Genomic DNA, 18223 nt, shown 5'->3' with positions numbered 1-18223 from the left:
CATTCATCTCTGATCAGAACATTCATTGTTGTGTTTTTTGGGGGGCTTTTCAGAGCATGCAGAATATAACGCCTTGGTAATACCAAAACATCCCTACTGTGAGGGAGTGAGTCATCACCATCACAAAGACATTGGTTTAATGGTGTTTGTACAGCATTTTTATCATTCTTTTGTTGTTGGGTCTGTAAAATCCTCCTTATTGTCCCTGGTCATTCTATGAATACAGCACTACTTTTTCGACAGAAACCGTGAAATCGTGTTCCTGTGAGGAGGGTTGGCAGGGTAGTCTAGTGGTTAGAGCGTTGGACTAGTAACCGAAAGGTTGCCAGTTCGAATCCCTGAGCTCACAAGGTACAAATCTGTGGTTCTGCCCCTGAACAGGCAGTCAACCCACTGTCATTGAAAGGCTGTCATTGAAAGGCTGTCATTGAAAATAAGAATTTGTTCTTAACTGCCAGCTAGCATCCTACTCACGAGGATTTGTGGATGATACATGACAACAGGTGTGCCTGATCTGATACAAACACACTTTTTTCTTCCTCATTGGGTTAAACACTAAAAGGATTGAGGGGAAAAAAAGTGGAAGAAGGAAGAAAAAAGTATATTTGTATCAGATCAGGCACACCTGTTGTCGTGTATCATCCACATCTCCTTGTGAGTAGGATGCTAGCTGGCTGCAGACACAACCGACACTATAAAAGTCCAACGCTGTTTTCCTTATGTCACTGTGAGGATATGGGATTATAGAAAGCAGCCTGTTCTGAGTGGTCCAGTGTTTTTGCAGTGTGGAGTGGAGGGGTTGCTGCTGTTTAGGCAGCAACGCAAGTGATACACTGGCCATGAAGGGCGTGTGTGTGTGTGTGTGTGTGTGTGTGTGTGTGTGTGTGTGTGTGTGTGTGTGTGTGTGTGTGTGTGTGTGTGTGTGTGTGTGTGTGTGTGTGTGTGTGTGTGTGTGTGTGTGTGTGTGTGTGTGTGTGTGTTTGAGTGTGTGTGTGTGTGTGTGCGCGAGTGTGTGCGAGTGTATGCGTTGGTGTGCGTGTGTGCCTGCGGGCTTGTGTCCACTGTTCTGTTCTTTTTTAGTGCTGGGCACTTGGAGATGTTATTTTAGCATGCGTGGGAGCAGTGTGCCTGTCTCTGCTTTTTTAAATGTTCTTCTCACTCGCCCTTTTTCATTCTCCCCCTTCTCTCTCTCTCTCTCTCTCCCTCCCCTCCCCTTCTCTCTCTCACTCTCCCTCTACCGTTTTCTCTCTTTCTCTCTCTCTCCCTTCTCCATCTCCCTTCTCTCTCTCCCTCCCCTCCCCTTCTCTCTCTCTCTCTCTCCCTCTACCGTTTTCTCTCTTTCTCTCTCTCTCCCTTCTCTTTCTCTCTCTCTCCCTTCTCCATCTCCCTTCTCTCTCTCTCCCTCCCCTCCCCTTCTCTCTCTCTCTCTCTCTCTCCCTGTACCGTTTTCTCTCTCTCTTTCTCTCCCTTCTCTTTCTCTCTCTCTCCCTTCTCCATCTCCCTTCTCTCTCTCTCTCTCTCTCACCTCCCCTTCTCTCTCTCTCTCTCTCTCTCTCCCTCTACCGTTTTCTCTCTTTCTCTCTCTCTCCCTTCTCCATCTCCCTTCTCTCTCTCTCTCCCTCCCTTCCCCTTCTCTCTCTCTATCTCCCCTTTCTCTCCCTCTATCTCCCCTTTCTCTCCCTCCCTCTCCCTCTCTCCCCTCTCTCTCTCCCTCTCCCTTCGCTCTCTCTCTCTCCCTTCGCTCTCTCTCTCTCCCTTTTCTCTCTCTCCCTCCCCCTTCTCTCTCTCCCGCCCTCTCTATCTCTCTCTCTCTCTCTCTCTCTCTCTCTCTCTCTCTCTCTCTCTCTCCGCCATGCCTGACTGCCTACCCTGTCTCTACCTCGCCCAAAGAGTCTGTGGTCTGCCTGTGTGAGTGTGTGTGTGCATGTGGGTGCATGCAGGTGGTGTGTATGCATGTGGTGTGTGCTTGTGTGTGCGTGTGTGCATTCTACCTGTTTGTGTGTGCAATAAAGAGCAGGCTATTGGGCTGGGCTGCTCGTCCTGATGCCAGATCGCCCCAGTAGTCCTGATAACAGTGGAACAGGCAATATAACAGACAGTAGAACAAACAGTAGAACATACAGCAGAACAGACAGTAGAACAAACAGTGGAACAGACAGTGGAACAGACAGTAGAACGGAGAGTGGAACAGACAGTGGAACAAACAGTGGAACAGAGAGTGGAACAGAGAGTGGAACAGAGAATGGAACAGACAGTAGAACAGACAGTGGAACAGAGAGTGGAACAGACAGTGGAACAGACAGTGGAACAGACAGTGGAACAGACAGCGGAACAGACAGCGGAACAGACAGCGGAACAGACAGCGGAACAGACAGCGGAACAGATAGCGGAACAGACAGCGGAACAGAAAGCAGGTCCTAACACAGGTCCTAACACAGCCACACCACATTCACTAGACACACAGAGAAGAAAGGCTACCTGGGAGGTCGGAGCTGTCTCTCTCTTTGCTCCAGCTTAAGCGTGCACAGCAGGCCCTCCAGTTCCTCAGTCCCACTGGTTTGCATTTCTCCCCAGACACCGGACCGGCTGCAGGAGAGCCCTAACATAGAATGAGTCAAAAAAATACAATTATTCTCAGTGCTAAAAGCAGCACTAGTGTAAAGACTACATATCACCTGTAGTCTCAGTCTCTTTTACACTTTATTTTTCTCTCTCCGTTTCTCTAGGTGAAGTTGACTCCATACAACGCTCTCACTCCCCCTCTCAAGCCGTAGGGGACACAGACATAGACTCATCCCGAGGGAGAAGTTCCGTGGTTGGGTTAGTGCCCAGGGCGGGGATGGGTGCCACTGGTGATCTGCTCGAGTCATTCCTGGCCCAGAAGGATCGTCTCCTCTACCAGACAGGGGGGGTGGTCCTGCCCTCTGCTCAGCCCCAAGACCTGCTGCCTCTCCTGGGCAGAGGACTGAGCGTGAGGGGCCTGTCTGGTGGTCTCTCTATGGATCAGCAGGGTCTGTTGAAGAGGATAGGATCCCTAGTCTCACAGCCCCACGACAGTGGACCCCTCCTCCCGTCACAGCCCTCCCAATCTGACAACAACCCCATCCCCTCCTCCTCCCAGCCCGGGACACACACATCCACACACACACCGCTGGGACAGCGAGATGAGGTCACCGCTATCATCATGGCGACCATGGCTGCAGACACACCTTCACCAGGTTTATGTTAGAGAATGTTCTCAACGTTAGAGAACGCCTTGTCCTTTTTACAGAAAGCAGTTGTTTACCTTTCTCTGACTGAAGACATAGATGTGCTTATCTCACCAGCATCCTGGATTACGCTGTGAAAATAAATTGCTTTTCCAATATTTTTCCAGTATTGTTTGTCATCTCCGCTCCTCACCTCCTCTTCTGTCCCCCTCCTCTCCTCCCCTCCCCTCTCCTCCCCTCTCCTAAACTATCTCTCCAGCTGTGTCCGGCTGTATGGTGAATTTCTCCGACCCAGAGGGATACATAGACTCTTCTGACGACCCCCCTCTACCAGATGGAACATTCCTACACTGTACATACACCGTCACTGTGTACACAGGCTATGGAGTCGAGCTACAGGTAAACAAACACCCACATTGACACACAGGGGGTTCGTATAGTCATGAATAAAAAAACTGGTCCAGGTGTGGAAAAATCATGGAAATTAATGTCATAATGTCTGTTAATGTCATTTATTTAGGCACAGTTTTTAAATATTTTATCAATCAAATAAAAAATCAACATGTCAGCCAGGATCGGAATGAGACGAGCGCATTCTATGTTTGCGCGCATCACCAGCATGTGTACGAGACGAGTGGGCCGCTGCTCAAGGAGAGATGAGATAGTTGGGACATTGTAGCAGCAGGTAAGCCTATAAAATATGATAGAGAACAGACAATTCAAAACGTACACTGTAAAAACGTACACTGTACGTACACTGTATCCTCGAATTAACTGTTCAGCTATAATTAGCATGTACAAAAAAAACAACGTTCTACCGACGCTCGCGAACAAAGTTGATTAGCTTTTTGGAATGATTCATTTAAATGATACTTTTTGACGAAATAACGATTCACCTCTCCGTTGTATTAGTTGGGATTCGGTTATATCGTGGTGAATCGACCCATATGAATAATTTGTGAATAAGTCAATTTAGGATTTTTTTTTTTTACTAGGCAAGTCAGTTAAGAACAAATTCTTATTTTCAATGACGGCCGAGGAACAGTGGGTTAACTGCCTTGTTTAGGGGAAGAACGACAGTTTTGTACCTTGTCAGCTCGGGGAATTGAACTTGCAACCTTTCGGTTACTCGGGTCAACGCTCTAACCACTAGGCTACCCTGCCGCCCCATAAAATGTTAGATGTAGCCTTTTGGATTCTGTGCCTTCAAAACTCGTTTTGTGCATACTTCCAATTGATTTGTCTAATCTATTGTATGGGGACATTGCATCTCAATAGCCTGCAATGTAAACACTTCTAAGGTAGCTAAGATAAACACATTATGACTAAACTAGAAAAGGTACATTTCCAGAATAACATTTGTGGGCTTGCATCAGCTGAATACAAATATTTGTAGCGTACCATAGCCGTTTGCTTTTTGATATAATGAATGAGAGCATTTTTCAAAAGGCATACAAATGACTTGGTTGTATTGTTGCAATGTGATACATCAAGGGTGGTCAGCCATCATCCAGGAGAGCTAATGGGTGTGTAGGCTTTTATTCCAGTCTCCCTCTTAACAAACCACTTTTTTTTATTTTTTATTAGCTGCTCAACCAGACCTTTGATAAACTGGCTCTGGTGTGTTTTAGCAGGGCTTGATCAAAAGCCTTTACACACTCTTCAGACTGAGCGTTGACCACACATGTGTTTTATACAGGTACTCTACTTTGTGTGTCTACTTTATACAGGTACTCTACTTTGCTTTACACAATGGCAAGAGACGGTACATGGGATCAAAGAGCAGTCTCCCAGTGTCGATACCACATCACGCTTACTTTTTGATACATACATAGAGACACCGGCAGTTGTTGATCATGGAAATGTGGTTAAAAGTCATGGAGAAGTCATGAAATTCCATCCGTCACAATGTGTATGAATCCTGTATACATTCACACTCACAAATACGCGCCACCCAATTATATGTGATAAAGTGAAAATCTGAGGCTGTAGTCTACAGTCCCGAGACAGCTTTGACAGAGGGTGCAGGATCATTTTTTTAGCCTGATTTAGATAGGCTATGTTTCTGCACATAATTTACCCAATTTAATTTTTTTAGGCTATTTGTTCGTCAACTTGTCTAGAATTAGATACATTAAGCTTCTCTGCTGTCATTGTATGTTGCCCTAAAAGACTAAATAAATAGTTGCTCACCAGAATAATGTCATAAATCGATAGAATGAATGCTTCAATATAGTTGACATGGGTACATTTTTCTCTGTCATCTCTACTTGTTTTTCGAGGAGGAAATTACGTTTAGGGACCGGGGATAAAATACAATAACAAAAAAAGACGGAAAAGATTTTCTGTGCAAAATTTCCAAATGATATCAGTTTGACCAGTTATACAGCAATAGAAAGTTGTCAACGACCCAACATGTTTCTGATCAGATTTCAGTTGGGCTTGGATCCATATTTGATGTGTTTGAAATGCTGTCAGATTTCATGACGCTGATAAAGACAGCACTTCTACAGACGGTCTCTAACTGCACATTCACATTTTCTCAAGATGATGAAAGAAATCCTATTTCTCCGCTCCTGTTCCCGAGTAAAAATGTTGCCTACATTTGGAGTATAATTTCACTGCAAGAAATATATAATTCTGCTGGAATTTATAGTAATACCTCAATCAGACCGACAGTGTATTTGCAAAGTGGTAAATTCGTAATTGTAAATTCTGCAGGTAAACTTTTTTCATTATGTAATCCAACATTTTAGTGGATATGTGTGCAACCCAAAAAATTGCGGGTATTTCTGTCAATTCTCCGCAATACAACTTGATGCATACCTTCGATACGTCCAACGTATGCACCACACAGAACGCACTGCAACTGACTCTGCAACGCAATGCTGCGAGGCAAACGCAGCGTTCCATTGGAAATGAATGTACTTCTGGTGTACCAAAATGCAATACACTGTCGGTCTGATCGAGGCGTGAGGCTGAGGTGAGAGGTTACAGACCTACTTTCAGTGTTCAGATTTCAGTTTCCATTTAACAAATCCTAACAGTATGCTACAGTTCCCTTGACGTGCCATTTGCCTATTTGAAGTCCCTGTCTTGTGACTGTTGAATTTGTAAAGCGCCTCACAATCGTCACACATTACACAGCAGCACCGCTATCATCCTCTTTAACCAATTCTTTCCTAAACATGAATTTTCAATTTTATCTTTATTTTCAACTCTCCGCAACTTTTCTCTTATTAAATTCAACTCCAACATTGTCCTTTTTGCCCGAGTCGATCAACGTTAACTTTTTCTGTAAGGTATTTAAGATATTGTTTTCTCTTTATTCAACCCCCCCGGCCTTCACCCTTCCACCCACCCTTCATCCACCCAGTATTTCATGACCCTAAACCCACCCGCCCCGCGGATATAACTGCGGGGACTGCGGGTTAGGAGTCAACCCGTGCAACAATAATTCACGAACGCATCCACACACATGCACACACACACACACACACACCAGTGGAGGCTGCTGAGGGGAGGGCGGCTCATAATAATGGCCAGAACAGAGTAAGTGGAATGACATCAAACATATAGAAACCATGTGTTTGATGTACACTGCTCAAAAAAATAAAGGGAACACTTAAACAACACAATGTAACTCCAAGTCAATCACACTTCTGTGAAATCAAACTGTCCACTTAGGAAGCAACACTGATTGACAATAAATTGCACATGCTGTTGTGGAAATTTGGTGGAAATTATAGGCATTTAGCAAGACACCCCCAATAAAGGAGTGGTTCTGCAGGTGGGGACCACAGACCACTTCTCTATGCTTCCTGGCTGATGTTTTGGTCACTTTTGAATGCTGGCGGTGCTTTCACTCTAGTGGTAGCATGAGACGGAGTCTACAACCCACACAAGTGTCTCAGGTAGTGCAGCTCATCCAGGATGGCACATCAATGCGAGATGTGGCAAGAAGGTTTGCTGTGTCTGTCAGTGTAGTGTCCAGAGCATGGAGGCTCTACCAGGAGACAGGCCAGTACATCAGGAGACGTGGAGGAGGCCGTAGGAGGGCAACAACCCAGCAGCAGGACCACTACCTCTGCCTTTGTGCACGGAGGAGCAGGAGGAGCACTGCCAGAGCCCTGCAAAATGAACTCCAGCAGGCCACAAATGTGCATGTGTCTGCTCAAACGGTCAGAAACAGACTCCATGAGGGTGGTATGAGGGCCCGACGTCCACAGGTGGGGGTTGTGCTTACAGCCCAACACTGTGCAGGACGTTTGGCATTTGCCAGAGTACACCAAGATTGGCAAATTCGCCACTGGTGCCCTGTGCTCTTCACAGATGAAAGCAGGTTCACACTGAGCACATGTGACAGACGTGACAGAGTCTGGAGACGCCTTGGAAAACGTTCTGCTGCCTGTAACATCCTCCAGCATGACCGGTTTGACGGTGGGTCAGTCATGGTGTGGGGTGGCATTTCTTTGGGGGGCCGCACAGCCCTCCATGTGCTCGCCAGAGGTAGCCTGACTGCCATTAGGTACCGAGATGAGATCCTCAGACCCCTTGTGAGACCATATGCTGGTGTGGTTGGCCCTGGGTTCCTCCTAATGCAAGACAATGCTAGACCTCAGGTGGCTGGAGTGTGTCAGCAGTTCCTGCAAGAGGAAGGCATTGATGCTATGGACTGGCCCGCCCGTTCCCCAGACCTGAATCCAATTGAGCACATCATGTCTCGCTCCATTCACCAACGCCACGTTGCACCACAGACTGTCCAGGAGTTGGCGGATGCTTTAGTCCAGGTCTGGGAGGAGATCCCTCAGGAGACCATCCGCCATCTCATCAGGAGCATGCCCAGGCGTTGTAGGGAGGTCATACATACGTGGAGGCCACACACACTACTGAGCCTCATTTGGACTTGTTTTAAGGACGTTACATCAAAGTTGGATCAGCCTGTAGTGTGGTTTTCCACTTTAATTTTGAGTGTGACTCCAAATCCAGACCTCCATGGGTTGCTAAATTTGATTTCCATTGATTTATTTTTGTGTGATTTTGTTGTCAGCACATTCAACTATGTAAAGAAAAAATTATTTAATAAGAATATTTCATTCATTCAGATCTAGGATGTTATTTTAGTGTTCCCACTAAAGTGTTTCCATTCCACCAATTCCGCTCCATCCTTTACCACGAGCAAGTCCTCCCCAATTAAAGTACCACCAACCTCCTGTGGCACACACACCGATCTGTGTTGAAATAGTTGACTCTGTGGTGAGCTCACTCTGACCCCTAGTGGTGTCTGCTGGAACAGCACCCTGTCCTCCACACAACACTGGGGCTGTTCCAGGTCCTCTTTTTTGCAGTCATGCTGCACATATTAGAATATTTCTGTATCGTAGCAATCTTGGTTCATGAGCTGTTAAACTCTCTCACACCGTCTTTCTCCACCCCCCCCCCCTCTCTCTTTCACTTTCTCTTTCTCTCTCTCCCTCTCTCCCTGCCTCTCTCCCTCTGTCTCTCTCTATCTCTCAGGTGAAGAGTGTGAATCTGTCAGAGGGAGAGCAGCTGTCAATCAGAGGGGTGGATGAGGGTGGGGCCTTGCTAGTTCTGGCCAATCACACGCTTCTGGTGGAGGGTCAGGTGATCCGCAGTCCGACCAATACCATCTCAGTATACTACCGCTCCTTGCCTGAGGGGGGCATGGGCATGTTCCAGCTGCACTACCAGAGTGAGTACATGCATGCACACACACACAAACACACACACAAACACACACACAAACACACACACACACACACACACACACACTCTTTCATGTTTTGAAATCAAAGCCTTCATTAAGTCCTCAGGTTCTGTTGATTCTCTGTCTACCTGATCTGTTAATTGCCTCCCCACTTAATCTCGTTTTGTAATCAATTAGCGCTGTGACTGGATGTGTCATATCAATTAGCTGATTGGAACTCTGATTCATTGGTTCATCTCATCTCAGCCCTTTGATAGTGTAGATGTGTGTGCACATGATTGTGTGGTTGTTTGTATGTTTCACCTGTAATGTCTCCCTTTCTCATCTCACCCCTGTGATCTCTCCGGCTGCAGTCAGAGAGTACACTTAAAAGACACACCCTATCCCCTCAGCCCTCAAATTAAGTGGACACATCTGATGACGTATCATGACGTCTGACGAGTATACACTTGCAGAGCGAGGGAGGAAGGAATGCATTTTAAATGGACCACCCTTGGCTGGAAATTCGTCACTCCTTCATCCCGCGATGATTGTGTTTTCAGCCACCAGTAGCTTGTGGGTGCTTTATATGCGCTACAGTCAATTATGAGTGCATGTCTACTTACATTAAATATATAATTATTCATTTACGCCTACTGTATGATCGCTAGCAAATTCATTAGCTAACTAACGTTAGCCTGCCTAGCTGGAACATGTTTTATTTCTACAATTTCCAAAAGATAACCAAACAACACACATTTACATTTTATGAGACGTGTTGGTGCCGTCACGTGCATTAGTAGCACACTTCCTACATCCGACGTGAACATAATTGTTCACTCGCCAACTCGACTAAAAACGAGGGCTGAGGGTCTTGCGTTGCAAACTTCCTTTGCATGGCTAATCATTTGGACCTTCCTCCAGGATTCCCCCAAGGGCATAAGGCGGGTAAGTGGACGAGGGTGTGTCTTTTATGAGTATGAACCGCAACCTCTGTGTCAGTTCAGATGTGACAGGGCTGGACAAAGATGGTGGATAAATTAAGATAGTTCACTCGTTTACCATTGAAAAAAAATTGGTCAGTTCCGGTCTGCTTAGCGGGGTAGTTCTCCCATAGATGCCAATGCAATAGCTTATTTCGTTGACTGTAATGTAACCAGAAGAAATTAGGGAGTGAGGTGCCTCGCTTCCTTCTGCGTCTCTGGATAGATGAAGTCAACATGGCATGAAAACCATATCTATTATTCTGGCCTGTCTTCTCCATGATCTATTATCCTGTCCTGTCCTCTATCTATTATTCTGGCCTGTCTTCTCCATGATCTATTATCCTGTCCTGTCCTCTATCTATTATTCTGGCCTTTATCTTTATTCTGGCCTGTCCAGTCATCTCAGATCAAATTAGAACAGGAAGCCAACTGTGGAACAGAATAGCATAAAATATGATGGGAGAGAATGACAGAATGGAAATCTCTGTCTCTCCCTCTCTCATTCTCCCCTCTTCCCTGCCCCTCTCCCCCTGACAGTATTCCGTCTGAGCTGTGCCCTGCCGAGGAGGCCTCATTTTGGGGAGGTGTCAGTGCTGGACCTGCTGCCAGGGGGCACTGCCCGCTTCCACTGCCATATGGGCTATCACCTGCAGGGGGCAGTGGCGCTCACCTGCCTCAATGCATCTCTGCCTGTCTGGAGCAGCAAGGAGCCCAGCTGTAGAGGTAGGGAGGAGAGGGAGAGACACATGCAGATGCAGGGACACACACATACATATTCACACACACACACACATCTCAATGCCCTGCTGCTGTCTGGAGCAACAACATGCCCAGCTGCAGAGCTGGGGAGACACAAGCACACACACACACACACATATAATCATCACCTCTCTCCCTCCATAGCACTATGTGGGGGATCAGTGAAGAACGCTACAGTAGGGAGGGTCCTATCTCCCTCTCCCCGCCTGGGGCCCGACGCCACCCAGGACCGTTCCTGCTCCTGGTCCATGGAGGCCCCCACAGCACAGAGACTACACCTGCACCTGGAGAGACTGGCCCTTGGACCCACCGAAAGGTCAGAGAGAGAGGGAATGTGTTTGATCTTTGAATGTGTAAACTATAATTGTGCTGTAATCAACTTTGGAAATGGATCAAATCTTCAAGTTGTTAATAGGTCTGCATATCCCAACAATCTGGGACCCATAAAGTGTTCCAATGAAATTTCTCCCTCCAGACTTGTGTTATGGAGCGGTCTGGACGCTGGGTCTGTGGTGCTGTTTGACTCGGGCCGGGGTGGTCCAATACCGTTTGAAGGGGTGATCAGTGAGGGTCCAGCAGTCAGGGTACAGTTCATCACTGACCAACCTAACCACAATACAGGCTTCAACATCCGCTATGAGGGTAAGAGCACACAAACCAGATGAAACATTTCATCATATTCCCCAACCTTTCTGTCTAACCTCCTCTCTCTCTCTCTCTCATTTCTCCTCTCCCATCTCTCTCTCTCTCTCTCTCTCTCTCTCTCTCTCTCTCTGCCTCTCTGCCTCTCTGCCTCTCTGCTCTCTCATTTCTCCTCTCCGCCTCTCTGCTCTCTCATTTCTCCTCTCCGCCTCTCTGCTCTCTCATTTCTCCTCTCCCATCTCTCTCTCTCTCTCTCTCTCTCTGCAGCGTTTAAGCGTGGCCATTGTTATGAGCCCTACCTGCAGAATGGTAACTTCAGCACCACTGACCAGGCCTACGGTGTTGGCGCTGTGGTGCAGTTCAGCTGTGATACTGGTCACTCTCTGGAGCAGGGGCCGCCAGTCATAGAGTGTATCAATGCCAGAGACCCCTACTGGAACGACACGGAACCACTCTGCAAAGGTGTGTGTGTTGGGAGGGTTGTATATTTGTGTGTGTTGGGAGGGTTGTATATTTGTGTGTGTTGGGAGGGTTGTATATTTGTGTGTGTTGGGAGGGTTGTATATATGTGTGTGTTGGGAGGGTTGTATATGTGTGTGTGTTGGGAGGATTGTATATATGTGTGTGTGTTGGGAGGGTTGTATATATGTGTGTGTGTTGGGAGGGTTGTATAAATGTGTGTGTGTTGGGAGGGTTGTATATATGTGTGTGTGTTGGGAGGGTTGTATATATGTGTGTGTGTTGGGAGGGTTGTATATATGTGTGTGTGTTGGGAGGGTTGTATATATGTGTGTGTTGGGAGGGTTGTATATTTGTGTGTGTTGGGAGGGTTGTATATATGTGTGTGTGTTGGGAGGGTTGTATATGTGTGTGTTGGGAGGGTTGTATATGTGTGTGTGTGTTGGGAGGGTTGTATATATGTGTGTGTGTTGGGAGGGTTGTATATGTGTGTGTTGGGAGGGTTGTATATGTGTGTGTGTGTTGGGAGGGTTGTATATGTGTGTGTGTTGGGAGGGTTGTATATATGTGTGTGTGTTGGGAGGGTTGTATATTTGTGTGTGTGTTGGGAGGGTTGTATATTTGTGTGTGTTGGGAGGGTTGTATATTTGTGTGTGTTGGGAGGGTTGTATATATGTGTGTGTGTTGGGAGGGTTGTATATATGTGTGTGTGTTGGGAGGGTTGTATATATGTGTGTGTGTTGGGAGGGTTGTATATATGTGTGTGTGTTGGGAGGGTTGTATATATGTGTGTGTGTTGGGAGGGTTGTATATATGTGTGTGTGTTGGGAGGGTTGTATATATGTGTGTGTGTTGGGAGGGTTGTATATATGTGTGTGTTGGGAGGGTTGTATATTTGTGTGTGTTGGGAGGGTTGTATATATGTGTGCGTGTTGGGAGGGTTGTATATATGTGTGCGTGTTGGGAGGGTTGTATATGTGTGAGTGTTGGGAGGGTTGTATATTTGTGTGTGTGTTGGGAGGGTTGTATATATGTGTGTGTGTTGGGAGGGTTGTATATTTGTGTGTGTGTGTTGGGAGGGTTGTATATTTGTGTGTGTGTTGGGAGGGTTGTATATATGTGTGTGTGTTGGGAGGGTTGTATATATGTGTGTGTGTTGGGAGGGTTGTATATTTGTGTGTGTGTTGGGAGGGTTGTATATATGTGTGTGTGTTGGGAGGGTTGTATATATGTGTGTGTGTTGGGAGGGTTGTATATTTGTGTGTGTTGGGAGGGTTGTATATTTGTGTGTGTGTTGGGAGGGTTGTATATTTGTGTGTGTGTTGGGAGGGTTGTATATTTGTGTGTGTGTTGGGAGGGTTGTATATTTGTGTGTGTGTTGGGAGGGTTGTATATTTGTGTGTGTGTTGGGAGGGTTGTATATGTGTGTGTGTTGGGAGGGTTGTATATTTGTGTGTGTGTTGGGAGGGTTGTATATGTGTGTGTGTTGGGAGGGTTGTATATTTGTGTGTGTGTTGGGAGGGTTGTATATTTGTGTGTGTGTTGGGAGGGTTGTATATTTGTGTGTGTGTTGGGAGGGTTGTATATGTGTGTGTGTTGGGAGGGTTGTATATTTGTGTGTGTGTTGGGAGGGTTGTATATTTGTGTGTGTGTTGGGAGGGTTGTATATTTGTGTGTGTGTTGGGAGGGTTGTATATATGTGTGTGTGTTGGGAGGGTTGTATATGTGTGTGTGTGTTGGGAGGGTTGTATATTTGTGTGTGTGTTGGGAGGGTTGTATATATGTGTGTGTGTTGGGAGGGTTGTATATGTGTGTGTGTGTTGGGAGGGTTGTATATTTGTGTGTGTTGGGAGGGTTGTATATATGTGTGTGTTGGGAGGGTTGTATATGTGTGTGTGTTGGGAGGGTTGTATATGTGTGTGTGTGTTGGGAGGGTTGTATATTTGTGCGTGTTGGGAGGGTTGTATATATGTGCGTGTTGGGAGGGTTGTATATTTGTGTGTGTTGGGAGGGTTGTATATGTGTGTGTGTGTTGGGAGGGTTGTATATTTGTGTGTGTTGGGAGGGTTGTATATTTGTGTGTGTGTTGGGAGGGTTGTATATTTGTGTGTGTGTCTGTAAAATCCTATGGTGCCATTTTCTTTCACATTGAGAGAGTTCTGATGTCAAGCTGTGAGGCGTATCTTTAATGATACAATTTGACAACAGAGTTTGATGTGAAAATATACAGTTCCTTTTTTATTTTGTATTTTTAAATTGGGATATCTCCCCCCTCTCACTCTCTCCTCTCCCTCCGTCTCCAGCCCTGTGTGGGGGAGACCTAGCAGGTCCTGGGGGTGTGATCCTGTCTCCCAACTGGCCAGAGTGGTACGGAGAGGGAGAGGACTGCAGCTGGAGGATACATGTAGGGGAGGACAAATGCGTGCTGCTCGACGTACAGCTGTGAGATATATATATATATATATACCCACACACATTAAGATTAGTTCCAACCAAAATGTGACTTTTAACCCCTCCAAAAAACATACACACTAGAGATCTTCACGGATCCAGCTGTACCCGAATACCGAGACCCAGAATTCTAAATAATGTCACGAGTCTGGGTTGGATCTGATAGGAAGGCCTATGTGTCATTTTAAATGACTCGTCCGGAAGGATCCAAACAGATCCGAATGCGACTGCTGCAGAAGAGAGATAAATTGGATCATTTTATACTGCTGCTCTTGCTTTTCGTGAGAGTGGCACGTAATAGCTTGTTGTTGTCAGCCAATCAGAAGTCATCAAAGCGGCAATGGGCTACAGTGATAGAGCCTCCGGGTTGGGCAAAAGTGAGGAAATATCTAATCAATGGGAGGATGGAATTAAAATGATGGTATGAAAAGTTAAAGGAGAAGCTACAACGACCGGGAGCCAAAAGGTAGGCTGCTACTTCATATTCTGAATGGAGTTGTTGTTGTTTGTAGGCTAACTGTCATCTCTTCCTCCCTCCTCCCTGTTCCCGTGTCACTCGCTCACACTCACAGTAGCCTAAACACACAGCCTGGCCCCTGCTAGAGCGTCCATCACTTCTCTCTACCTCACACTTTATCTGCTCCGGTTAATAAAGTCTCTTCAAAATGGACTTTTCTGCTGCTTCCCTCACTCGGACCGGGTCCGGATCCAACCAGGTCTATGAGGAATGGGTCTAGTTGTCCTCGGATCCATTCAGAACGGGTCTCTCTCTCTCTCTAAATATATATTTATGCATATCAGGTCGGATGGGAAATCTCCATGTCCATGTCTAAACGGCCTCTAATAAACACACGTTTTGGCGAAGTTTGGGGGGCTGCCACACTGGGCGCTGTTGTTGTGGGGGGGGGGGGGTTAAGTGCATTTCGGCAGGCAATGGCATCTAGGATTTGATATGTCCCGCCAGATTTCTCTGGTCGGGACCTGGGATTTGAACTGGCAACCCTCCGGCCACTGGTTCGCCTCTACAACCACTAGGCTACCTGCCTGCCACATACAATCTGCCACATACACACACCTGTCAGATTTCTGATGGTAATAGGTTGTCAAAGTAGCCAGATGTTACTGAGGTCATCAAGCTCCCAGCATTCCATCTGACTCATCCAACGTTTAGTCTCTGACACGTCACCCCTTTACCTCACACTGAGTCAGTGGCCATTTTTTTTTTTGCATGACAATCTTGGTGGGGCAAACTGTGAAACCGGTGAAGCAGCGACCTATTACTCAACAGTACATTAAATGTTAGGGCCGACATAAAGCTGTCCCGGCGGCTGAGCTTTCTTTTCAGCACCGTGAATCCACCTGCTACACCTGGCTATCAGAGGAGACTCGTCTGGCAGAAAAACTGTTCATTCAGCCTCATTTACTGCCTTTTGAAGAAAAACAAAACAGCTGAACCAGCTGACTTTCTTCAATAAATACGGTTTCTACTGACTCCTCGTGGATTTGTGTAACTCGATAAGAACCGGCCCCTCCTTCAATAACAACGAATGCCAACATGACTTTTGAACCACACGCAAACATTATTACATTTATGTTCAGTAAATTCATCATGTTGGTTCTCGTATCGTTAACACTTCGCTCGAAGTATGATCAAGTGCACGTGGTTTGTTTCTGCCTTGTGTACTTTTAATTAGGACGCTGCCACGATTGGAGGTCTGCTGGTTGGATTCTTCTTCTTTGCCCTGCACACGAAGAGACAACACACATGATGTTAACCCTTGGCGAAGTCACAGCTCTCAGGCACCTCGCTAGCGGAAGGTCAGGCAAAAGAGAACAATAAGGGGGTACGGAAATACAGATAACCCGCGATGGGCCAAACCAAAATATACAAAACTTTTACAATCACGTGTATGTACAATATAGATATGAAAAAGTGTTTGTACACCAAAAACTAACATTAGCTATGCAGCTGTAATTATATTTTTTTTAAACACACTGAATTATTATTATTATTATCAAATTATTAACATCCCCTCTTGACTTGGCCTATTTGAATTGGACCTCGTGTGCAACTTGGTGCATAATCTAGGGGAACAACATCACACTGCGACACATGCAAAGCAGCTGCGCCGGGGTAGGCCTTCGTTCAGCACATTCCAAATGGACAGCGACAGAAATCCAGGTAGACATCAGTACAGATCAATTCAGCAAGATGTTGAGTAACTTAACTTTACTCTTAATGAAGTCACCCCAGAGAAAGAAAGAGGGGGGGGGGGGGGGGGGTATTCAGCGGTTATGTGGTCTGAAAAGGAAGGGAAACACAATCCCAAAGATCCACTTATGGACATTATACTGACGCACAGACGGCGCAATGTGAACTGGAATTACATGGGTTCATTACTGATATTTTTGTGTAATACAAATATTTAAATGTGAAGAGACGGTCAACATGGTTACAGATCACTAACGGTTCTGGGGGGGGGGGGGGGAGTTTTGGACCCCCTTGTGGAGTATGAAATAATTTTTACATAACACATTTTTGCTATCATTCTTTTTTACATCCGTTATTAGACAGTGGCAACGATGATGATTATGAACATGGTCTTTTGCCTGCTAATGCCTGCAATGCAGTGAAGAAAACGATATGACAACAATAACGTCTAATGTAACTGGTCCCTCTAACAGTACAACTGGCCCCAGCTTGGCCCCCCCAGTTGAAATGGTCTAGAACCGCCACTGTTACAGACCCAACAACATTATATAGTATCCCCTCCTTTTGGAGAAAAGTATATGAGCTCTTTATAATACGCAAAGTAAGCAAAACAATTAAAAACATAATTCTAACATTGCCTAAAATGATTAATAAGATACTAATGAGATAGACCTATATACTGTAAGCAATATAACAATTGAGATGTACAAACTATGGCATAAGGGAGAGTTTAGTGGAAAAGAGGCAAACCGCAATTTCGTCATGAGCGGGCTGAGATGGACGTAGCCTGTATGCCTATTCGTTTAGCCACCCAATTTCATGGGTGCTATAATTCGGGCGAGCACGTACCTATTCTCTTCCGTTTGTCGGTTGTGAAGGTCATGGCTGTCCTATATGCTTTGTCTGGCTGAGTCACAACGTTTGATTTCCCCAGTACTCTACGTTTAACAGCGTTGGTCTATATGTGATGCACAATTCTCGTGTTTTGAGACCCTTTCAGGCAGATGTTTTAAATCCGCAGTCAAATGACCCGGTGGCCTCATGGGTGGGATGTTATAAATACATCTTATATTTTCTTTATGTTTAGTACCAGTCAAACGTTTGGACACACCTACTCATTCCAGGGATTTTCTTTCCCTACAGTGTAGAATAATAGTGTAGACATCAAAACTATGAAATAACATATATGGAATCATGTAGTAACCAAAAAAGTGTTAAACAAATCAAAGTATATTTTATATGAGATTCTTCAAAGTAGCCACCCTTTCCCTTGATGACAGCTTTGCACCGCTACTGACTGGTACTGTATATAAACTCAACATCTTTTTTGAAGCCCATAACCATTTGTGTGAGGTGTATACTTTTGTTTCAAAGCAGATTTGTTTAAGACTACCAAGAAACACTGTATGACCCTGATTTGGTGCACTGCAGTAAAAAGTTAAACCCAGACTTGGACCACACACCCACTCCACCGAATAGCAGGCAGGGAAAGCAAAATAGTGATTACCTTGCGACACTCACAGTTAGCCACTGCTTCATTCCAAACCACTCATTGTGTCACACCCCGATCTGTTTCACCTGTCTTTGTCTCCATCTTTGCCCCACCTCAGGTTTACTGACCCCTGCCTGCCTTGACCTGTCTATCGCCTGCCCCTGTTGGAACATTAAACTATTGTTACTCGACGTGGTCTGCATCTGGGTCTTACCTTCATACCTGATACATTGTTGAATTTATGATTTCCGACTTGATTTGTATTAAATGCTTATGTCCAATGGCCGATGAGCCATCTTCATATGA

The 18223-nt window shown here is 45.7% G+C and overlaps 1 protein-coding gene across 2 annotated transcripts in view; it reads left to right on the top strand.

The window, feature by feature from the left end:
• Positions 1-18223, top strand: part of LOC110509318 (seizure 6-like protein) — a 50556-nt gene that overhangs the window by 21654 nt on the left and 10679 nt on the right. Inside the window, exons 2-9 of one of the 2 annotated variants that reach the window (XM_036967954.1) lie at positions 2727-3218; positions 3469-3608; positions 8727-8922; positions 10440-10625; positions 10806-10977; positions 11137-11303; positions 11571-11765; positions 14066-14204. In XM_036967954.1, the coding sequence (XP_036823849.1) occupies positions 2727-3218; positions 3469-3608; positions 8727-8922; positions 10440-10625; positions 10806-10977; positions 11137-11303; positions 11571-11765; positions 14066-14204 (1687 nt within the window). Of the gene's footprint in view, positions 1-2726; positions 3225-3468; positions 3609-8726; positions 8923-10439; positions 10626-10805; positions 10978-11136; positions 11304-11570; positions 11766-14065; positions 14205-18223 lie in introns of both variants that reach the window. The other variant, XM_036967953.1, reaches the window with a different exon arrangement.

Source organism: Oncorhynchus mykiss, chromosome Y (genome assembly GCF_013265735.2).
Source record: "Oncorhynchus mykiss isolate Arlee chromosome Y, USDA_OmykA_1.1, whole genome shotgun sequence".
Lineage (NCBI taxonomy): Eukaryota > Metazoa > Chordata > Actinopteri > Salmoniformes > Salmonidae > Oncorhynchus > Oncorhynchus mykiss.
Note: the sequence above shows the minus strand (reverse complement) of the source record. Positions and strands in the feature narration are given on the sequence as shown.